The sequence below is a fragment of the Sebastes fasciatus genome, chromosome 21 (genome assembly GCF_043250625.1).
Source record: "Sebastes fasciatus isolate fSebFas1 chromosome 21, fSebFas1.pri, whole genome shotgun sequence".
Taxonomy (NCBI): domain Eukaryota; kingdom Metazoa; phylum Chordata; class Actinopteri; order Perciformes; family Sebastidae; genus Sebastes; species Sebastes fasciatus.
Genome location: NC_133815.1, coordinates 1649790 through 1674531, shown reverse-complemented (window position 1 = coordinate 1674531; position 24742 = coordinate 1649790). Strand labels below are relative to the sequence as shown.

The 24742-nt window shown below is 35.6% G+C and overlaps 2 protein-coding genes across 4 annotated transcripts; one reads left to right on the top strand and one right to left on the bottom strand.

Moving 5' to 3' along the window:
• The first annotated feature begins 303 nt into the window (after window positions 1-303).
• Window positions 304-6013, top strand: emc9 (ER membrane protein complex subunit 9). 2 transcript variants are annotated; one of them, XM_074622451.1, is made up of 7 exons: window positions 305-447; window positions 1848-1889; window positions 2126-2329; window positions 3632-3708; window positions 3895-3964; window positions 4192-4286; window positions 5243-6013. In XM_074622451.1, the coding sequence occupies exons 3-7, from the start codon at window positions 2135-2137 to the stop codon at window positions 5421-5423; spliced, it is 618 nt and encodes a 205-aa protein (XP_074478552.1). In that variant the 5' UTR covers window positions 305-447; window positions 1848-1889; window positions 2126-2134; the 3' UTR covers window positions 5424-6013. The 2 variants fall into 2 exon arrangements, with proteins under 2 accessions (XP_074478551.1, XP_074478552.1); XM_074622450.1 differs by lacking the exon at window positions 1848-1889 and having other exon boundaries at window positions 304-447.
• Window positions 5526-21688, bottom strand: irf9 (interferon regulatory factor 9). Of its 2 annotated transcripts, none has more exons than XM_074622448.1 (10): window positions 21604-21688; window positions 20061-20130; window positions 18872-18994; window positions 18604-18784; window positions 13980-14131; window positions 12705-12789; window positions 11914-11973; window positions 10541-10930; window positions 9816-9937; window positions 5526-8406 (listed from the first exon to the last, which is right to left on the bottom strand). In XM_074622448.1, exons 2-10 carry the CDS (start codon window positions 20115-20117, stop codon window positions 8275-8277), a joined length of 1302 nt encoding a protein of 433 aa, XP_074478549.1. In that variant the 5' UTR covers window positions 20118-20130; window positions 21604-21688; the 3' UTR covers window positions 5526-8274. The 2 variants fall into 2 exon arrangements, with proteins under 2 accessions (XP_074478549.1, XP_074478550.1); XM_074622449.1 differs by having other exon boundaries at window positions 9822-9937.
• Between the last annotated feature and the right edge of the window lie 3054 nt (window positions 21689-24742).

The window sequence follows — 24742 nt, the reverse complement described above, 5'->3', positions numbered from 1 at the left end:
TATATATGATGTATTTATTATACATGTATATTATATCTATATATTTGTATCCCTTGCACAGAGCTCCTATTCCAGGCTCATCCTGTCCAGTAGAGGGCGCACTCCTGTAGAACATGAGCTTCACGCAGCTGAAGAAGGCTGGGAAAAAATGATTGACACCTTTTTGCTCCAATTGGATTACAATCCAAAATGTCGACCAATCAGATAAATGGATCTAACTGTTGTGGGCGGGACCGGAAGTAGTTACCCCATATAAGTAGAATACCGGAAGTAGTTGCTGACGCTGTTTTGAATGAGCAGTGACGCGGAGAGGTTAGCTGTCTCAGCTCCGGTAAAACGGTAAAAACGGTTAAAAACAACCAATTTAACCGATATATTTGAAAACCGGAAAGTACGCGTTAGTTTGTTGAAGCTGCTCTGATATTATTATATCTGATATCTCTTAAGGTAAGAGTTAATTAAGCTCTGATTGGTGTGCTAGGATGCTAATGCTAACACCTAGCTGGTTCAGTGAGCTAACCTTACATTAGAAACACAACCTGGGGGTTCAGCCTGAGATTCGAGATCTGGAGATCTGGAGATCTGGAGATCTGAGATCTGGGGTCAAAATGTTGACTGCTGGTTCTTCTGTTTGTGACAATCCTCGTCGTTCACATGTGATGTCAACGCACTGTTTTATTTATTTCCATTTCTATTTTAAAGGTTGTTTTCATTGCAATTTACAGATGGATAGATACTAGATAGATAGATAGATAGATAGATACGATAGATAGATAGATAGATAGATAGATATGTAGATGGAAAGATAGTTAGATAGATAGATACTAGATAGATAGATAGATATGTAGATAGAAAGATAGTTAGATAGATACTAGATAAATAGATACAGTAGGTAGATGGATAGATACAGTAGATAAATACATAGATAGATACAGTAGATGGATAGATAGATTGATACAGTAGATAGATACAGTAGATGGATAGATACAGTAGATACAGTAGATGGATAGATAGATTGATACAGTAGATGGATAGATACAGTAGATGGATGGATAGATAGATTGATACAGTAGATAGATAGATACAGTAGATGGATAGATACAGTAGATGGATAGATAGATAGATTGATACAGTAGATGGATAGATAGATTGATACAGTAGATAGATAGATACAGTAGATGGATAGATACAGTAGATAGATAGATAGATTGATACAGTAGATAGATAGATAGATTGATACAGTAGATAGATAGATACAGTAGATGGATAGATACAGTAGATGGATAGATAGATTGATACAGTAGATAGATAGATAGATAGATACAGTAGATGGATAGAGTAGATGGATAGATAGATAGATAGATAGATTGATACAGTAGATAGATAGATACAGTAGATGGATAGATAGATAGATAGATACAGTAGATGGATAGATAGATAGATACAGTAGATGGATAGATAGATTGATACAGTAGATAGATAGATAGATAGATACAGTAGATGGATAGATAGATTGATACAGTAGATAGATAGATACAGTAGATGGATAGATAGATAGATTGATACAGTAGATAGATAGATACAGTAGATGGATAGATACAGTAGATGGATAGATACAGTAGATGGATAGATAGATTGATAGATAGACAGATAAAAAGTTAGATAGATAAAAAGTAACTTTATTGATCCACAGGGACATTCAAGTTTCCAGCATCACAGTTCCATAGTGCAAAACATGTTAGTAAAAAGGGCACACACATGCATCCTCCTTAACGTCAGGTCACCTCCAGGCATATGTATATGTGCATGCGTGTTAACCCATGTAACTATATTTTTCCTTCTGTTAGACTCCATCTTTTCTCAAAAACATCCTCCATATTCCTTATTTTGTGAGTTCCCTTTTCCATAACCTTTACTTCTTGAATTACACTTTTCCATTTTATAAAATCTGGGGGTTTAGTTTTGTTATTTGTTTCAGTGCTGTGATTCTGAATATTCTAAATAAGTAACGTTCATCTTTACCGAGACCAATTGGAGGTTTCCCGAGTATGATATGCTCTGCTAAAACGTACTGTTTTAGGGGTGTTTTGAGCCAGTGTTTTTGTCTCTGTGTCTGTCCTCTCAGTAAGTCATCATGGGCGAGGTGGAGCTGTCCTGTCGGGCTTATGTGAAGATGTACCTGCACGCCTGTCTGTTTCCTCGCTGCAGCATCAACGGGCTGCTGTTGTCGTCCAGCTCGCCAGGTGGCGCTGTCTGTGTGACGGACTGTGTACCGCTGCTTCACTCACACCTGTCTCTGGCTCCCATCACCCAGCTGGCCCTCACACAGGTAGGACACCTGCTGAGAGGTGTGGTGCAACTAGTATTCAGATCCTTTACTTCAGTTAAAGTACTAATACCACACTGAATTTATTGAATTAGGATAGTGCACATTAATCAACTTATCAGCATCAATGTAAACACGCTGGAATTAGCACACAGATTTTACAATTACAGGACACCTCGCAGCACACAGAGAAGCTCACAAACATTTGTTATATTACAAATAACAGACCCCCATACAACATAGGGCTGTGTATTGGCAAGAATCTGGCGATATGTATCATGATACAGGGGTTGCGATTCAGTTTGTTGCGATACTGTAAGCAAGCAATATATTGCAATTTTTTTTATTTAATTTTAGGAAAACTATCATAGTATAAAGAACACACCAGAAATAAACACTGCATGCAAGAAAAATGCATGGTTGTTGCCCCAAACTGCATGTGACTATCATAAAGTGGGCATGTCTGTAAAGGGGAGACTCGTGGGTACCCATAGAACCCATTTACATTCACTGATCTGGAGGTCAGAGGTCAAGGGACCCCTTTGAAAATGGACATGACAGTTTTTCCTCACCAACATTTAGCGTAGGTTTGGAGTGTTATTTAACCTTTATTTTTACAAGCTAGTATGACATGGTTGGTACCGATGGGCTCATTAGGTTTTCTAGCTTGATATGATACCAGTATCTTCACTCTAGCTTCGGGGGGAAGAGAGGAGGAAACGGATATCATGCATGACGAGTATTTTGGTTTGTTTTTAGCCAATGTTTGAGTTTCTTTTTTAACGGTTAAGTAGTGGTCACAGTCCCTGAGATGTGCTGGTAATTTGTTCCAGGAATAAAAATAAAAAATGCTCTGATTGCAGCTTCTTAAATGTGAATATTTTCTGGTGTCTTTATTCCTCTATGATAGTAAACTGAATATCTTTGAGTTGTGAACAAAATGAGACATTTGAGGACGTCATCTTGGGCTTTGGGAAACACTGACCCACATTTTTCACCATTTTCTGACATTATAGACCAAACAACTGAAAAGACAATGAAAATAGTCGTTAGTTGCAGTCCTACATTGTACTTTGCCTTTAATTTATGAAAATAGAGCATTTTGCCGCACAGTTTGTGTTTTTTTGCATTTAAGGAAAACAGGAAACTAACTGAATCTGCCCAAATATCAGCCTAAATTGAGACGGACCAGTTCCCTCATAGTTCAGACTGTTCCATGATGAGGAGAGGGATCTAAATCTTTGCTGTTGCTGGAAGAGATCCCAGTTTTGCATTTGCAAAATGAAGTGTGTTGTGTTGTTTCAGGTGGATGTGTGGTGTTCACAGACTCAGCAGAGGATAGTGGGATACTACCAAGCCAACGCCTGCGTATCAGATAGCAGGTGAGTTTCCTGCTGATGATGTTTGTCTCTCCATGACAGCGACTTGTGTTGATTTCCATTGCTTATCGTTTAAGTAAACTATTTATGAGATGTTTTAAGATGTCTGTTGGTAAATTCAGTATTTTAGTAAAATGTAAACCTTTCTAACTTTTTGTTAAATCTATGTTTATCTTTTGAACCCGACAGCCCGACTCCGTGTGCCCTGAAGATAGCCGATAAGATTTCTGAGCAGTTTGACAACGCAGTTTTGTTAATGGTAAGAATAATGAAACACCTTCCCTTTTACCTGTTGGCTTGTAGAGATGATAAATAATGATAATTAGCGGTGAAACAATATGGTGATCAGTCAGTTTAGTAAGTGTAAGATACTCTTACATTCCTCTTTTAATGACACTCCATAAGAAATCTTGTTTTTGTCACTTTTGATATTTCATGAATGAAAATCAGTTTATTAAATATGAGTTTGTCTGTTTCGCTCCACAGCTTGACGGCAGTAAGATGTCTCCAGACTATCGGGTTCCTCCCATCGTGATGTACGAGCGCAAAGATACAAGATGGATTCTCAAAGACAAACACACGTAAGTGACAGCCGGCGGGGAAGGGGGACGTTTCTGGTCGTGAGTTTAGCCTCTCGGGCTTATAGACACAATTGAATTAATTATACAAATACTGATTCCATCTCTGATGTGGTTGGGACCTGGGGCCGGGCAATATGACGATATATATCGTCAAAACAATATAAAAATGTGTATCGTTTTTATTTTTCTATATTGTTTCTATCACGACATGGGCCAGAACTATATTTATTTAATTTTTCTCTATAATTTCACTTGAAACTGTTGCGTTCATTTTGCACTCAAGTTCTTAAAATGAGAAAATACTTTTAATTTATAAAGTATACAAAAATAGGCTTTACCATGTGGTTATTTCATATAGACTATTTATTTATGGAAGAACCAGAAAACATGCTATATATATATATATATATATATATATATATATATAGCTATATATATATATATATATATATAGCTATATATATATATATATAGCTATATATATATATATATATATATATATATATAGCTATATATATATATATATATATATATAGCTATATATATATATATATATATATAGCAATATATATATATATATATATATATATATAGCAATATATATATATATATATATATAGCTATATATATATATTATAATATATATATATATATATATATATATATATATATATTATAATATATATAATAATATATATATTATATATATATTATATATATATAATATAATAATATATGTATATATTATAATATATATACAGTATATATATTATTATTATAATATATATTATAATCATAATTTTGCTTTTAGATTTTTCCCCAAAATGGTTAAATGCTTCTACTTTTATGCTACATAAAAAATGAGTCAACATCAAGCATAATTAATTTATTTATTTAAAATAAACATTAATCACACACACACTGACCTGTGCCATTGTTTTTGTGGCTGTGTCCAGGATAATGCTGAGACAGTGGGAGGAGACTCGGGAGATAGCCAGTCAGATGCTGGAGTCGGGCGATCACGGGCTATTGGTGGATTTTGACAGCCACCTGGACGACATTTCAAAGGACTGGACCAATCAGAAACTGAATACCAAGATAGCCGAGCTCGCCTCGCCGGCCAACGGGAACATCTAAACGTAGACGACGAAGTAGCATCACATCTATTTATGTTCTCCTGACCCATCGTTATGTGATTTTCTTTTTTTATATAACACGACTCAACCACACAAGAGTTCAGGTTTATTTTTAATGCAGTTTATTGACAACTTGGACGTAACATAGGACATGCATAAATAACTAAATATGTACAGCTTGGTAGCCCCCCCACCCCCCTCTCAGAGTGTGCCTTGTGGTCCAGCCCAACACCCCTCTGGTTTAAAGGAAAAAAATCACCTTAAAAACACCTTTAACACGTGATATTTTTGGTCCTGTTTTATCTTTTGTTGCCTTTGATTGTTATCCCTATGTATATTACAAGCTCTGGGGGGGTGGACAGAATAACAGAAACACCTTACAATACTAAACATCTGCAGTAAAAAACAATTTGTTGAAGCTCAAAATGTTAGTTTTGATTCAGGTTGATGGTCATGACGGAGGCGGTAGTTTATGTTGTTAATAAGCGGATGCTGCCTTTTAAATAAAGAAACCAGAAAACAAAAGTAATTGATAAAAAAACACACAAACGCTTCACTGAACTGCCCCTAGTTAGTATTTATAGCTTTTTTTTTAAATAGTAAACATTTAATAAATGGTTTATAACACACTATAATGTAGTTTTAAGTGTTTAATAATGTATGTCAACAACTATGACTCCTCCAATAATGAAACACAATATATGTAATAATATGAAATAAGTTTATATAATTGCTGACAAATACTGTATATTAATAAACACTTAAAAATGTCCTTTATAGCTGCTACATTATATATTCTTGACAATATTATGTTTTTCCCAAGAGGAAATGTCTCGTAAATGATGTTTGCTAAAAGCCGTTAACTGTATAAAGAAAGAGGAACACATCTGCTACCTTTTAAATAATGACCAACCAAACGCGTCTGACGGCCTCAATAAGAACATTTTGAGCTTCAGCAGACTGTATTTGCTGACTTTTGTTCTGTAATGTAGGATGTTTTGTTTCTTTTATTTTGCCCCGGCTCTTCCCCTAACCCGTAACGACTACAGAAAAACACTTTAAACGTGTAAATCAGAAGTGTCAGAATTTGGTGCAACTCTAATCCCAAGTCTTAACTGGGTGCACTCTTGTACATTTTTCTCACATGATAATAAAAAAATGCACTAACAGGAGTATAGAAGGTCGGATTTTTCCTTTAAAAGACTCATAAACAGAGTAAAATCTATCAAAATACAACCGTCAACCCACATTTGTAAAAGTATAAATGTCTTAACTACAAAAGCTTAAAAATAACTACACCCTTAGAGTCGGATTTGACTAACAGTGATTAAAAAAAGTGAAAATTATTACACGTGTTCTCACTACTCTACTGAACTATTTGTGTTTCAACATCTTGAATCATGTGTTTCCTTTTATTTCACTGAGATTAAAGGGACTCTATGTGCTTGTTGACACCTGTGGCCGTTAAGTCAACGACAGTCGGCGTCCTGTTGCTCGCGCTTGTGCTCGCACTGCGTAGCCGCGAACGAGCATGTTGATTAACGTTAGTAAAACGGACCCTTTTAGTGTGGGCGTCATGATGAGGTCATGATGAGGTCATGATGAGGTCACGGTGTTAGCTGGAGGCTAAACAAAGGAAAGACTGGAGGCTAGCAGTGGGCTAAAGTTACACATCTAAAATGTCATCTTGCCGTGTTGTTGAGATGACAAACTGTGATTCGAGGCTTTAGCGAGCTACAATATCAGAGAAACGTCTCAGAGATGGAGAGCTAATGTCTGCTGCTGTTCGCATTAGACTAAACTCTTAGCAACCCTTTCTCTCCGTCTCTGAAACGCTTCTCCGATATTGTACGACTCTCTTTTTGACTGACTTTACTGAAGGATAGTTAACTATAGACATCAGAAGATTTATACGCCCTCAGTTTATCTTCAATAATAAAACGATTAAAACACGTTTATACGTGTAAAAACGTTACACACAGTCCCTTTAATATTGGACGTGTGAAGGCGTAACAAGGCTATCAGAGTAAAGGTTTATATAGTGCTGTAGTATAAACACAATGGCATCAGTTGCTAAGAGCAGTGGTTCCCAACCTTTTGATCTCGTGACCCCCTGAAATAAAGCAATGCCCGCTGATTTTTCTTCATTTGAATAAAAAACCCTTCAGTTATTCAGTAATTCACAAGAAAAAACAAAAAGGTTAGTTAAAATTGGGAAGCTTTCTGTTAATCTTCCTGGAAACCACTGGCTTAGAGGAAAAACAGATGTTGCAGCAGTGATCGGTTTCACATTTTCAACATTTCTAGATAACCTAAAGAAACAAAACTGCATTATTTTCAGTACTAACTACTTATTTAGTCTATGAAATGTAAGAAAAAAAACAAAAAACAAACAGATATAAGAGGGAATGAACAGTCTAAAATGACTGCAGCTCCGAGGACGACTCCTCAGTGTTGGTTTACATGTAGTGCTTCCAGTACACCAACTAATCTCTACGACGACATGAGGGGGCCGAAGTCCGTCCCAAAAGAGTTCAATATCCATTTTCAGGGTAAAAAAAAATTAAATCCAGATCCAGTCTTAAAAAGTGTTTTCATGAATGCTGTATGATTTGTTCTATGCTACCCGTTAGGGCTGAGCGATACGAGAAAATATAACAAACTCTTATTTTGAAATCTTTCCGGGAGAATTCAGACGGTAATTAATCATCCGTGGGTTTAATTTGACATGATTCACTGTAAGGTGATAAATATGTCGACATATCGCTCAGCCTGTATACTCTTATTTTGAAAGAATGGTTTGCCTCCCCCTTCACCTTCGGGTGCTCACGGATGATGGTTCAGGAGGCGGGTCAAGGCACCGTGACCACGTTCAGAGTTATTTCTGTAAGTGGAGACTCGCTGGCCAGAGACTGGAGGACGGTGATGGATTGGAAGAAGGACAGGGCGTCCTGGACTTGCTGCTCCGCCCACGGGAAGGAGATCTGCAGTGCAAAGAGAAGAGCAGGTAACACTATTATTATTATTACGCTATTATTATTATTATTATTATTATTATTATTATTTACTGGGATTTAATTGGGTTGTGTTGTCACTTCTCACTCACAAGTTTTGTCCTGTTACTTTAATCCCACATTTAATTTTTTTTAATCTTAAATCAAAAATTTAAAAAAATACTAGTTTTGGGATAAATCACTAATTAATTCAGAGCAAAACGTGTTTAACTAAAGTAAAGTTATTTGTAAACAAAATTAAAAAAAATGCATGAATGTTTGTAATGCAAAGTTCTGATTTCAACCAATTGATATTTGACCTACAAACTTTTTTGCCTGAAATGCAAATAGTTTTAAGTGAGTAATAATTCATTAAAAATAGTTTTAAGTAAGAAAAATAATAATTGTTTTAAGTTAGTAATGTAGTAATAGTTTTAATAAGTAATAATGAATTAATAATAGTTTTTAGTCAGAAAAAAATGGTTTTAAATATGTAATGAATTAATAGATTTAAGTAATAATGAATAAATCATTTGAAGTACAAGTATTAATTAATTAATAATAGTTTTAAGTCGTTTTAAGTAATGCACTAATAGTTTTAAACAAGTAATAATGAATTAATAACAGTTTTAACTAAATAGAAATTAGTAATAGTTTAAAGTCAGAAAAAAATAATGGTTTTAAATTAGTAAAAAATTGTTTTAAGCATGTAATAATTAATAATTTTAGGTAAGCAGAAATGAATAGTTTTAAATAAGAAAAAATAATTAACAATAGTTTTAAATAAATACTAATTAAAAGTTAAATAAGTAGTTTTAAGTAATGATTAAGTACGTAATAATTTATTAAAATTATAAATTATTACCTAAAAATATTATTAAGTAAGTTATAATTACTAATAGTTTTAAATAATAATTAATAAAAATAGTTTTAAGTAAGTCCTAATTAATTTATCGTTTAAACAAATATAGTTTTAATAATTAATAAAAATAGTTTTAAGTAAGTCCTAATTAATTAATCATTTAAAAAAATAATCATAGTTTTAATAATGAATAAATAATAGTTTTAAGTAATAATTATTCATGGTTTTAAGTAATAAGTACTGCTATAAATTCGAGAACCGTGCAATAGGAATCCATTATTAGTAGAATTTTAATGTAATTATATTATCTTAATAATTATTCTGATGGTATTTGACTTTAGTACCAAACTCTTAATCAGAAAATATCAAATTATACAAATATCGTGTTTAAAGACACAATTTATCCCCCGCCTGTTTAAAGCCAGTAAGTGATTTCAAATTTCAAACCTCATTACCAGTTATGAGCGCAAATGATTAAATATAAAAGTCAATAAACCACCAAGCCGGTCACTACGGTGTGGAGCGCGTAAACACGTACATTTACCTGAACTATGATGAGTTTTTCAGACGGGTCTTCGGTGTTGCTCAGCTCTTCTCCGAAACACAGAGTGACGCCGCACTGAGGAGGCTCGCCGCCGTTTAAACGGAAGTGGTCCAGTTCTGATTATTAAGGGAAAAAAATTAGTTAAATACATAATCAATGTTACTGTACTGAGATTTAGTTAGTTACTTAGTTTAAGGCCACATATAAATTCACTGGTTTGAGTCTGGACTCTGGATGTAGACGAGCTATTCAGGGTTTGCAACTGAATATTATTTAATTATTGTTTAATATCTCAGTTATTTTGTCTGAGAAATGCCAGAAAACAGAGAACAATAGCTGCTGTAATTGAAGGTGGGGTTGTTAAATTCCTTATTTTATATAACTAACAGTCCAAATGCACAAATACATTTAGTTTGTGACCATATCTGACAAACAATTCTTTGGAAAAATGACTGAAAATAGTGGCCGATTAATTTTCTGTCCATAAACCAATAGATTAAATGAACCAATCCTTTTGTTTGTAGTTGAAATATGTGAAATAATTTATAATAAATTGTTTTGTTTTTACTTTTCTTTGAAATCTAATTCAAACTGCAAAATTTATGGCTTTAATTACAATTTAATTAATCAAATAAACGGGTTTTAAACTTAATTTAATCCAGACTAAATCCCACACATCCAGTCAGGTGAAGGTTCAGTGAGCCGGGGATCGAACTCACGTTGCTTGAAGGCGTCTTTACTGAAGAGCATCACCGGCTGCGTGTTTCTCTCCAGCTTGTGCAGGTCCGGCGTGGTGTTGTGCGGCCCCGTCCAGAAGACCCGCCCCTGGCAGAACCGCTTGCCGTAGACTCCCTGCGCCGTGGCGGTCAGCAGCACCCCTTTCTCCATGAAGGGCAGCAGGGTGAACAGGGCCTGCAGCTCCCCGCCGGCCGGCAGCGCTGAGGGCGGCTCCGGCAGCGGGACGCGCGTGAACGAGCCCTTGAGGACGGCCGGCATCGGCGGAACGGGAGAGGAGGGCAAGTACATTATCCTGACGTCGCTGCTCTGGATTTGACGTTTTAGAACCTCCTGTCCTAAATAATGAACCACCACATTGAAGGAGTCCTGATCTGGAGAGACAGAGACACAGACGAGGGAGGATTAAAACACGAGGAGACAAGTTTAGTCAAAAACATTCAAAATAAAATGCATTAACTTGGGATTTTTAGGTTGTAGCGGCTCAGTTATAAAGCTAGAGTGAAGATACTGGTATCATATGAAACTATACAACCTGATGAATCCATCGGTACCAACCATGTCATACTAGCTCGTCAAGAAGGAGGTTAAATAATGCTCCAAACTAGCACTATATTTTGGCGAGGAAAAACTATCATGTCCATTTTCAAATGTCAGAAAAATGTCCAAAACAAATTTGAAAAATGTTGAAAAAAAGTCCCAAAAATGTTAAAAAAAGTTCCAAATAGTCTACAAAAATGTCTGAAAAATGTCCAAAAAAAAAAAAAAAATAGTCTGAAAAAAATCTGAATAATATCCAATAAAAAGTCTGAAAATCGTAAAAAGAAAAAAGTCAGAAAAATACTAGCTCGTCATGAAGGAGGTTAAATAACGCTCCAAACTTACGCTAAATTTTAGCGAGGAAAAACTGTCATGTCCATTTTCAAAGGGGTCCCTTGACCTCTGACCTCCAGATCAGTGAATGTAAATGTGTTCTATGGGTACCCACGAGTCTCCCCTTTACAGACATGCCCACTTTATGATAATCACATGCAGTTTGGGGCAAGTCATAGTCAAGTCAGCACACTGACACACTGACAGCTGTTGTTGCCTGTTGGGCTGCAGTTTGCCATGTTGTGATTTGAGCATATTGTTTTATGCTAAATGCAGTACCTGTGAGGGTTTCTGGATCAATATCTGTCATTGATTTGTGTTGTTAATTGATTTACAATAATAAATATATACATGCATTTGCATAAAGCAGCATATTTGTCCACTCCCATGTTGATAAGAGGATTAAATACTTGATGAATCTCCCTTTAAGGAGAATGGTGATGAATATTTGAATGGATTGACAGCCCTGTTTTCAGTTTATTACCTGCTGTCGGAACAGTAACGCTCTCCTCGATCCGCACGTCCAACCTGAACTCATCGACCACTGCAGAGCGAGAGAGAGGGAGACATAAAGAGTGATGGATCAGCTGGTTGTTTTAGATTAATGGGATAAATACTGGATGTAAACAAGGAAACAATATCATGCAATCAAGATACCGTAACTGATTTGAACTGCAGCGGTGATGCAATAAGCTTTCCTGGTTTGTCGAAGGGCTGATGGCGCAACTTTGTGTGAGTTTCAGTTTTAGTCAGATTTTGGATGGGCGTAATTGAGAAACTGGCGTTCTCCAGGAGAACTCTAGCTGGTGAAATCATCGAATCGTCTCTTTGCTTCTTTACTCTTTGAGAGGGAGCGGGTCCTCTTCACGGAGTCCGTCATGTTTCTACAGTAGCCCAGAACGGACAAACCAAACTCTGGTTCTAGAGAGACATTCATGTTTTTACTTGAAGGCCACCGTAGTTCTCTGACACACGTGTGAATCTGAGGTAACGTGAGCCGCAGAGTGTTAAACCGTGGTACCGCCAGCCGCCGTCTGACTTCTGTTGCTCCTAAAGTAGTGTTATTATGGTATGGATGGCCTCTGAGTGAGGTCAACGCCGTTACCATGGTTTTGCTCTCTTTGGCTCACGTTACCTCAGTCTCAGCTGGTTGCAATCTGCAACCACACCACTAGATGTCACTAAATCCTCACACTGTTCCTTTAAGTTGTCCTGATGGACTCTGTTCTGGACTCTGTGACTGCTGTAGTGTAACAACAGAAGAAGTCAACTCACCCTCCGTCTGTATGGCGGTGGTGTGCTGACCGGGTTCTTCTGTCTGGGCGGGGATGTCACTCCACCTCAGAGCGTCTTCAACACACTGACAATCACAAAGTTTGTTTGTTTAAAGTCAAGATTGATTTAAAGTTGATTTAATGTTCAATAGTAAATATTACTGGATACGTCGCCACTACATTTTGTTGCAGACGTTCACGTTCCTCACGAGTGATGTCACAATACCAGACATTTAGCAGTCGATACCAACACCAGTGAAATTCCACAGTTCTCGATACCAGTTTGTTACTACGGTGAAAAACTAAATTAAACAATAAACACCATCTACTTCAAGATCCACTCCTTTATTATCGTTTGCAGACTGTTTTTTGTTCAGAAGTTAAACGTGTCATAATTCTCTCTCTATTATCTATTTTATATTGATGTGAAAACATCTTAAAAACATCTGGATTAAATCAAGTTTCTCACCAAAAACTATATTTTTTACGAGCAGCTGCACGTTTCTACTCTGAGTCTAAAAAATATAAAGAAAAAATATAAAAGCAATATAAAAATATAAACTTGAGTGAATAAATCTCTGTTTTCTCAATTATTATAAACCAATTTTTAATTATTGTTAATCTAAAATAAAAATATAAATTCAGTGAGTGACTTTAGGTCAAGTTGTTTCCATTAATATAGAAAACTTTAGAGCTGTCAATCAATTAAAATAATTTATTTATTCATTTATCACATTTTGTATCTGTTCAAAATGTACCTTAAAGGGAGATTTATCAAGTATTTAATCCTCTTATCATCATGGGAGAGGACAAATATGCTGCTTTATGCAAATGTTTGTATATATTTATTATTGTAAATCAATTAACACAAAACAATGACAGATATTGATCCAGAAACCCTCACAGGTACTGCATTTAGCATCAAACAATATGCTCCAATCATAACATGTCAAACTGCAGCCCAACTGAATTGCGTTAAAGAAATTAGTGCTGTTGAAATGAATTTGCATTAATGCATTATTATCGTGTTAACTTAACCGATAACGTTAAAATTGACCTTTGCCCAAAAAATATTTTTTACTGAATAGAGCCTGAACACATCATAGTGTAAATCAATTACACCTCCTGTTAATTGTAGTATCTTAATCTGTGAAGTATCTCCAGCTGTCAGACACATGTGGTGCATTAAAAAGTACTTTATTTCCCTCTGAGATGTGGTGGAGCAGAAGAAGACAGTAACAGAAAATAGAAATATTCATGTAAAGTAAAAACTCACCAGCTGTGAGGAGACGTCTTCCGTCTTTATCTGTTTGACCGGAACGACATCGCTGCTGTCCGAATCACTGCTGCTGCTGCTCATCCTCCTCCTCCTCCTCTTCATCCTCTTGGCGACTTTAACTTTGCATTTCTTTTCTGGAACCACCACACCTAAACGGAGAATACAAAACGTCAATTATGTGATCAATAAAACACTAAATAACCGATCCCTGTAGGTTTAGGATGCACACACGGATGAAGAAAGAGAGTAGTCATTTGGTCATTGTGCCAGTTAACCAGGTTGACGTTGGCTGAACTTCCCCAGCATCAACTCACTGCCCTGCTGACTTGTTAGAACAGTCGAGTCACTTGATCTGTTATTGCCTTTTGGTCCTGTGACTTTAATTAACCGTCAGTGCAGATACAGTTCAGGAAACAAGCGAGTAGATCTCCCCTCGAATTAAAGATTTAAAGCCAGAATAATTAATAAGGAAGGTAAAAAGAATGCACCTAATTAACACCAGTCAGAATCGTACTTTGGCCTTTTCTCACCGGGTCACCATGTTCAGTAAAACATGGTTATGTTTGCAGCTATAAACACACAAAAGTGCCTTATGTAAGTCTTAGACACACAACAGAGAGGAGTTAGAGCTCTGTGATGATTTAAAGGGCGGTGCCATCTGCGTTCTTATAATATTATCTTTTATAGTGTTATGAAATGAATGGAAACCACTCAGGTGTCAGCAGAAAGCAGTGACGTAGGTCTAATCAATAAGGTTATGAATAATGGGAACGTTAGCTGTGTTTGGAAATAACTGAAAGGGTTAGTTCAGATTTCTTTTTTTTTTTTACTTAGTTTTTATTGCAGTTTTAGCAACTTATACGATCATCACATTCTTTCCTGCAGTATTTTAATTTTACAGCTGTCTCTTTGTTTTTACAAGAGGAGAGAGAGGAAACACAAAAACAAAACAAGACTTCATCTTAAACTATCATTTCAATTGAATTCAGAGAAAAAGGGAGAATACATACTTAAACAATCCAAAGAATTAAAATAAAATAAGTAAATAAATAAATAAAAATTAAAATAAATGAGGTGAAGGGTCGGAGGTCAGGGAGGGTGTGTGTTGTATGGGTGTGTGTTGTATGGGTGTGTGTATGTACTACTTCACATTTTTTGAAGTAGGGTTGTATGTATACTTCTGCGCAAAATTACTGTTTTTGTGAATGGAGTCTGGTGGCTTTGAGGAGAGCGATATAACGGCTTCAGTTACTGTCTGACGGCGAGGTAAAGCGGCTGTCTGACGGCGAGGTAAAGCGGCTGTCTGACGGCGAGGTAAAGCGGCTGTCTGACGGCGAGGTAAAGCGGCTGTCTGACGGCGAGGTAAAGCGGCTGTGGACGGGAGCAGCAGAAATATGTATTTTTGCCACCTAAAAAAACGTTATCTCGCCGTCAGACAGCCCTTTCTGACGGGGAACTGAAGCCGTTATATTGCTCTCTTCAAAGCCACCAGACTCCATTCACAAAAACAGTAATTTTACCTGGTAGAACACGGGAGTTGCTGGTCTACCGCTGCATCCATCGGGTAGTTTGTTTGTGTTATTGCGTGACTTTCTGATCTGAACTAACGTGCAGGTACTCGACCGTCATCCTTGTTACTCTATGTAACAATAATCCACTGACTATAAGGACGTATATATATATATATAAACTGTACATGTAGCAGCGTCATCATGCAGAAACCTACATCAGGTCACCATGTGGGAACAAGTTTTTAGAAGGGCTTGAAGGGAAAATAGCATTTTGATGCTAAAACATACTTTGACCAAAAGTTAGACTTTGAATACATAATAGTGGACCCACCCTTTAATATTAAAGTGCAGTAGAGAAACTGAATCAATAATGTCGATAGATTTAAATGTGATGATTCACAAGTATCCAAAGTTTTTAAACACCTTTCAGCTTCTTTTGACTTTAAATGAGCAAAATAAAAAGTGTTGAAATCAGTGAAAACAAAAGGAAGCAACCGGGTGAAGAGGTCAAAATCACGCCGGCTTTACTCATGAAGCTGCAGACAGATCGTATAATCGAGACGTGCAACTAAAACAAAAAGAGGTTTGAGTGTTTTAGAGCACAAAAGAAGAAGAAGAAGAAAAAGAGTGGATGTGATTCAGCGTGGAAAAAAGGAGACGAGGCGTTTTCATAAGTCTAATAACACCAGATGGGGAGTGACGGGGAGGAAAGTCCGTTGCAACACGAGCAGGAGAGGTTTCTAAAGGCACATTGTGTAACCGTTTAATCAGTGTACTTTAACAACAGGCCGGGGTGTGAGTCTGTGTGCTGCATGCAAATATCTCCTCTTTTAGACACACAAGTGACTAAATCTCTGTTTTCTCAATCACTATAACACATTTTAATTATTATTATTAATCTAAAATATGAATTCAGTGAGATGACTTTAGGTCAAGTTGTTTCCATTAATGTTGAAAACTTAGTAACTTCATATGGAAGTGTATCATGTAGAGTATTTTATTTATTCATTTTTTATCTGTTCAAAATGAACCTTCAAGGGAGATTTGTCAAGTATTTAATCCTCTTATCAACATGGGAGTGGACAAATATGCTGCTTTATGCAAATGTATGTATATATTTATTATTTTAAATCAATGAACAACACAAAACAATAACATATTGTCCAGAAACCCTCACAGGTACTGCATTTAGCATAAAACAATATGCTCCAATCATAACATGGCAAACTGCAGCCCAACAGGCAACAACAGCTGTCAGTGTGTCAGTGTGCTGACTTGACTATGACTTGCCCCAAACTGCATGTGATTATCATAAAGTGGGCATGTCTGTAAAGGGGAGACTCGTGGGTACCCATAGAACCCATTTACATTCACTGATCTGGAGGTCAGAGGTCAAGGGACCCCTTTGAACATGGACATGACCGTTTTTCCTCACCAAAATGTAACTTTTGAGCGTTATTTAACCTCCTTCACTACAAGCTAGTATGACATGGTTGGTACCGATGGATTCTTTAGGTTTTGTAGTTTCATATGATACCAGGATCTTCACTCTAGCTTTAAGACTGAGCTGCTACAACCTCTGAAATCGATTGCATTAATGCAACTAATTGATCATTTAGTCTACGAGACACAAAGAAACTGTGGAACAACTTTGCGGCTTAGAGGGTGGCGTCTAAACAGACGGTTTAAAACCTATTCAGTTGGCAAATCATTACTTCATCTCTAAAGGTCTTTACACATAGACAGTGTTTTTTGTGTGATTTATTCACGTCAACATATCTTTTGTTGTTTTTGTCATGAGTACTAAGGGCACGGTCACACATACACGGATACAGGTGAGTGACCGTCACCTGCCGAGGCAATATTCGCCTGAAAGTTCACCAGAGTTGAACTCCAAAACAATTAGAAGACGCAAATGTTTCTTCACCTTTTCGCTCCCATAGAATGGAAGTTTTAATTTCACACGTGTGACCGTCTCCGTGCCTTAACACGTCTTCCTAACTGGACGCGAGGTTTTCTCAAAGACGTCCTAACCTGCTCCGTGCGTCAGCAAACGGGCTGAGCGGCGTGCCGCTTGTTTGAAAAAACGCTCGCCCTGGCTCTGTTTCTGTGAAGTTTCGTGCACCTCCACTCAAACCTGTTTTCAAACACAACTGGAATCTTAATTCAATATTCCCTCAAAATATTTCACATCAGATTTTAGTCAGTATGTGTTTGTTAATTGTGTATCACGATATATAATATATAAATGTCCGGAAAAAAAAGATTAAAAAAAGTCTGAAAAAAAAGATCTGAAAAATGTCCCAAAAAAAAGATTAAAATAAGTCTGGAAAAAAAGATCTGAAAAATGTCTGAAAAAAAAGTCTGAAAAAATGTCCGAAAAAAAAGATTAAAAAAAGTCTGAAAACAAAAGATCTGAAAAATGTCCTGAAAAAATGTCCCAAAAAACAGTCTGAAAAAAAGATCTGAAAAATGTCTGAAAAACTGTCCCAAAAAAAAAGATCTGAAAAATGTCATATTGAATTATCGCCCAGCGCGACTTAAAACCACTGATTTGTGGACTTTGATTGTCTTTATACAGTTTGCACGCCTGCTCTGGCCATGGTCTGGATCTGGACGGTGCTTGGACGAAGGGGACGTTGACATCAACTGAAAGGTAAGTTTACTTTCTCATCACGCGATGCTGCTGTGTGACATTTACGTTTCATTATAAATGAATCTGTCTAGTTGTGAAATCACACTTTCTCAAAGCTTCAAGCGTCTTGTTTTGTTCGACCAACAGTCAACAAACTCTGATGGTGCGTTCACACGCGGAGCGATTACATACAAAGTTGATGCAAAGAGGCGAAGAAAAGGAGTCTATATTTGCATATTCTGTTCGTGATGATGTTTTGAGTTTACTCAAACGACCTCATGTTTGAGCAACAGTGGAGAGTCTGTTTGGAGCAGATCAACTGACTGAAACACTTAATATGTAACTCACCACAAGCCAAATTAAACCAGCGTTCTCCTTTATTGCTCGCCTGAAATCTTAATTTCCACCCCCCCCCCCGGTGTAGCAGGAAGTCTGTAAATCTAAGTAGTGTGTGTGAGGTGTGTTTGAGGCTCACCCTGCTCGCTGATGGGCACCAGGCGGTAGACCTTGTAGGGCTCCGAGATGTCCAGCTGGGCTCGCTCCATCACCTCCGTGAACTCTGGACTCTTGTTGAGGGCGCAGCGCAGACGGGTCTTCCAGGAGGCCGGGTTGTCCAGATCCCCGTCCGTCAGCTTGCCTTTATACTCGGCCCACGCCTGCGGAGGACAGGAGAGGTCATGAAAAAGGTCAACCTCCGCTTCAGTTTTTATGCCGTTTCAGAGACTCTAAAAACGCATCCTGACCTTGAAGATGGCGCCGTCCTCGTCTTTACGGAAGTCCTGTTTCCCTGCGTGTTTCCACGGGATGCGGAACATGGTTTTGGCGTCGTCGTCCCACATCAGCCCCGCGTATTTCCCACTGCTGACCTGCAGCAGCCAAACACACACAACAACAGAGTTTAATTACAATTAATACAATTTATATTTAATTATAATACTCCCCTTAACAAATCTATTTATACTATATTTAATTACAATTAATACAATTTATACTTAATTATAATACTCCCCTTAACAAATCTATTTATACTATAAGGCAGTAAAGATGCAAATATAACATTATCAATAAATATCAGGTCTAACTTGCTGATTAATTTATCAACAGAAAATTAATCCATTTTGATAATTAGTTATTTAATTGTTCTTGTTTCTCAGATGTGAGGATTTGCTGCTGTTTGCATTGTAAACTGAATATTTTACTGTATTTTTAAAAAATATATAATTTCACATTTTATACACCAATAAACTAATCCGGAAAATAATTTGGCAGATTAATTGATGATGAAATGAATCAACCCTTCAGGTTTTATATCAATAAAACTACTTAGTTACTTTAGAAATCAACATTTTCTGCACACAAAAACATGAAAACATAAAATCACAGCTGAAACCGTTAATTAGATGACAATTAATATTCTGTCAATCGAATCATAAAAGTAATTTTTTCATACAGAAATATTTCATGGTTGCTGATTTTCCATCTAATAATATTAATGTATTAGTAATAATATTAATAATGTTAATGTATTAATAATAATGTTAATGATGTTAATGTATTAATAATAATATTAATAATGTTAATGTATTAATAATAATATTAATAATGTTAATGTATTAATAATAATATTAATAATGTTAATGTATTAATAATAATATTAATAATGTTAATGTATTAATAATAATATTAATAATGTTAATGTATTAATAATAACGTTAATGATGTTAATGTTTTTGTAATAATGTAGAGGTTTGTTTAATGTCACTAGAGAGCATGTTGTGACTCTCTTTCCCTTTCCTTTCTCCTCCCTCCCTTCTTTCCTCTCTTCCTCAACCCCTCCCTCATCCCCTCCCTCACACACACACACACACACACACACACACACACACACACACACACACACACACACACACACACACACACACACACACACACCTGTTCGACGATCCACGAGCGCAGTCTGCGCGTGGAGCGTATTCTCCCTGCAGCCATGACTCCTGAAAGACTGAAAACACCAGAGACACACACAGAGACACACAGACAGACACACACACACAGAGACACACACAGACAATAAACAAGCATCAGATCCATGTTACAACACGCCTCCTCCTCGGACACTTCAATAACACTTTATTCATAACAAGTATCTGCACAAACAACAACAATAAACAACATCATAAACAACACACACACACACACACACACAATAAACAACATCATAAACAACACACACACACACACACACACACACACAACAACAACAATAAACAACATCATAAACAACACACACACACACACACACACACACACAACAACAACAATAAACAACATCATAAACAACACACACACACACACACAATAAACAACATCATAAACAACACACACACACACACACACACACACACACACACACACAACAACACAATAAACAACATCATAAACAATACACATACACACATCATAAACAACACACAAACACACACACACACACACACACACACACACATACACACATCATAAACAACACACACACACACACACACACACATACACACATCATAAACAACACACACACACACACATCAAATACAACACACACACACACACACACACACACACACACACTCATAAACAACACACACACACACACATCATATACAAAACACACACACACACACACACACACACACAATAAACAACATCATATACAACACACACACACACACACACACATCATGTACAACACACACACACACACACACACACACATCATATACAACACACACACATCATGTACAACACACACACACACACACACACACACACACACACATCATATACAACACACACACATCGTATACAACACACACACACACACACACATCATATACAACACACACACATCATGTACAACACACACACACACACACACACTGCAGATAAAGCAGCATCAGATATCAGCTCCATGTCGCAACAGGCTCCTCCTCCTCTGACACGTCAATAACACTTTATTCATAATCAATATCTGCACAAACAACAACACAATAAAATAAAACATAACATTTAAATGTCTAAACGTTTATTTGATTAAATGAATATATCGATTTCAGACTCGTGTTCAGTTTCATCTCCAGTCGAGACGATAATCAAGATATCTCTAAACAGAACCTGTCATCAGTCTCTCATCCTGAGTTTAGTGAGTGTGGTCTGAGGAACAGAGTCACAGTGAGCTGTTACAGTACAGGTTGGTATTATCGTATTTAAACATAGACGTTAAGGTGTTAGTTTAAGGAAGTAGAGTTTAGTAGCTGTTACTGTCTAAAGGTTGGTAATATCGTATTTAAATATAGACGTTAAGGTGTTAGTTTAAGGAAGCAGAGTTTAGTAGCTGTTACTGTCTAAAGGTTGGTATTATCGTATTTAAATATAGACGTTAAGGTGTTAGTTTAAGGAAGTAGAGTTGAGTTTCGTTTACCTCGGTTCTGTTTCCTCCGCGGCGGCTGCAGACTGAGTGTGTTGTATATGAGTGTGTGTGTGTGTGCGTGTTTCTGCCTCCTCTCAGCAGACGAGCCTTTTCCCAGAAGTCACGTGACTTTAAGGAAGTGATGTGAGTGTTGGCCGCCAGGGGGCGACAACGGACACGCACGCACACGCACGCACGCACACACACACACACACACACACACACACACACGCACACACATCATAATAATATTAATAATTTAAATGTATTAGTATCAATATTAATAATTTAAATGTATTAGTATTAATGTTAATAATGTTAATTTATTAATCATAATGTTAACGTAGCAGTAATAATGTTAATAATAATGTATTAGTATTAATGTTAATAATTTAAATGTATTAGTATCAATGTTAATAATGTTAATTTATTAATCATAATGTTAACGTAGCAGTAATAATGTTAATAATAATGTATTAGTAATAATGTCAATAATGTTAAGATATTAGTAATAATTTAAATGTATTAGTATTAATGTTAATAATTTAAATGTATTAGTATCAATGTTAATAATTTTAATGTATTAGTATTAATGTTAATAATGTTAAATTATTAATGATAATGTAAATGCATTAGTAATAATAATGTTAATGTTTTAGTAATAATGTTGAATGTTGAGGTTTTGACTAACATTGTGAAGGTGTCACTTTGGGCTCTGGGTCATTGTGACGAACATTTCTCACTACTTTTACAAAGTACAGTACTTGAGTAAATGTACTTAGTTACATTCCACCACTGCTCTTAATGTCTTTATTTTCTGTGATGGAATAATTGATATACAAGTTATCTTTGGAAGGAAGAGGTCCGGAGCTGATGATGTCTTACAAAAGAAGGTTTATTGAAGCTTGATCAAGGAGAATTGTCAGGTCTCCACAATAGATGCTCTCTGCGTGAAGGCCTCACAACTCTGTCCTTCCTCCCCGGTGCTCAGTGTCTTACCCCTTATCATGTTATGACTTACTTCGTTCCTCTGGCATCTCTGACCCTGGTTGCCCTAGCGACTGGCTCTACGGTCTCCACTACAGGCACAGCTGTACAGATAACGGTGGCTCCTCTAGACAGGACTCCAACCCAAGCATGTCAACAGAGGGACACTCTGACAAACACTCTGACCTTTCTACCAATAAGAGAGGAATTGATGGAAAATTCCATCACATTTTCCATATTTATTTATTAATTAAATTATGCCATAGCTTATCTCTTTTATGTTATTGGGCTGTAGTGGTGGAAAGTACATTTACTTTGTACTTTTGTACAATTTTGAGGTACTTGTACTTCACTTGAGTATTTTCATTTTGGTTATTTAGTGTTTTACTGATCACATAATTGACGTTTAGTATTTTTTGTTTTGGTGTGGTGGTTCCTGAAAAGAAATGCAGAGTTAAAGTCACCAAGAGGAGGATGAGGAAGTGGAAGAGGAAGAGGAGCAGCGATGTCATTCAGGTCAAGCTGATAAAGACGGAAGACGCCGCCTCACAGCTGGTGAGTTTTTACTTTACTTGAATATTTCTACGTCTACTCCACTACATCTCAGAGGGAAATAATGTACTTTTTACTGCTTACTTTGCAGCTTTAGATCATTAAAACTAATAAATGATGTATTATTATAGATTAAACTACCCAGCAGTATATAAAGTCATTAAAATGAGCTCCACCTTTAAAGTGATTAACACATTAATGCATCAATAATTATAATCCAATATTCTGATATGGGACATTCTGCATCATGAATAATTTTACTTTTTGTACTTTAATATTTTCAATGCAGGACTTTTTAAAAAAATATATATATATTTAATCTCAGTGAGGCCTTTCCAGTTAAATATTGAATAAATACAATATAATAAATGTTTTTGCGAGATAAAATAAGATCAGGAAGTTCTTGTGCCAGAGATTACTCAAAATTACAACAAGTCAAGTGTATAAAATAAAAAGTACTATTTCTAGCACTAGTGCCGAGTAGAATAACAATAAATCAGTATACATTTAGTAAAATTAAATAAGTAAAATCAAAAAGTTAATAAAAATTACATAAATAAAATTAAATTTAAGTTAAATAAAAAACAGAAAAGGAATATTCCTGTAATCTCTAATATTCAAAGGATTTTCAATATAAAAATAATACCCATTAATTCATCCTATTACATTCAGTCTGTTAAGTAATTACTTTGTCGTGTTTCTGATAATTAAAGTTCCTCAACTACTATTTTTTTCTTTAATATTAACGCCCACGATCCTCCTAATATTCCCTTAAAGGAGTTTTCCTGTAATTAAAATAGCTGATATTATTATATAATATTGATATAATATATATTTTGTGATATTTTTAAGGATAAAGTAATAAATAATTATATAGTAACTTTAAAACAAATGTAGATGAGTACAAAGTACATTTCATTCTGAATTGTATCAGAGTTTAAGTATTAAGTAGTAGAACATGTAAATACTCAAATACAAGCACCACACAATCCTTAAGTACAGTACTTAATAGTTAATATTAATGCATTCCAACACTGCTCCATGCAGTGTAAAAGTATTTAACAAACTGTATTAGCAATAATGTTGATATATTAGGGATAATGTTAATGTTAACACATTAGCAATATAAAATGTTATTAATGTAAATGTATATAATGTTAATGTATTAGTATTAGTAATGTTATTAATGTTAATGCATTAGCAATATAACGTTAATTATTAGTAATATTGTAAATGTATTAGTAAAATGTTAATCATTTTAACATAGTAATAATGTTGATGTATCAGGAATATAACATTAATTATTAATAATGTTAATAATTTTAACAATAATGTTAATGTACTGGTAATATAACGCAAATGTATTAGTAATAATATTAATAATGTTAACATATTAGTAATAATATTAATATTTTAACATATTAGTAATAATGTTAATAAAGTTAATGTATTAGTAATAATGTAAAAAATTTAACATATTAGCAATAATAATGTTAAGGTGTTAGTAATAATGTTAATGTATTAGTAATATTAATGTTAATATATTAGTAATAAACTGTGTTAAGTGTTACATAAAATAATAAAAGACATCAAATGATTTTAGAGAAAAATA

What these genes read in the sequence shown, in the direction of transcription:
- emc9 (XM_074622450.1), top strand. Translation starts at nt 2,135, where the DNA reads ATGGGCGAGGTGGAGCTGTCCTGTCGGGCTTATGTGAAGATGTACCTG. An exon ending in GCCTGCGTATCAGATAGCAG is followed by an intron (nt 3,709 to 3,894) that starts GTGAGTTTCCTG and finishes TGAACCCGACAG; the next exon opens with CCCGACTCCGTGTGCCCTGA. An exon ending in ATTCTCAAAGACAAACACAC is followed by an intron (nt 4,287 to 5,242) that starts GTAAGTGACAGC and finishes GGCTGTGTCCAG; the next exon opens with GATAATGCTGAGACAGTGGG.
- irf9 (XM_074622448.1), bottom strand. Translation starts at nt 20,117, where the DNA reads ATGGCTGCAGGGAGAATACGCTCCACGCGCAGACTGCGCTCGTGGATC. An exon ending in AGGACGGCGCCATCTTCAAG is followed by an intron (nt 18,785 to 18,871) that starts GTCAGGATGCGT and finishes TGTCCTCCGCAG; the next exon opens with GCGTGGGCCGAGTATAAAGG. An exon ending in CGTTACTGTTCCGACAGCAG is followed by an intron (nt 10,931 to 11,913) that starts GTAATAAACTGA and finishes CTGTCTCTCCAG; the next exon opens with ATCAGGACTCCTTCAATGTG.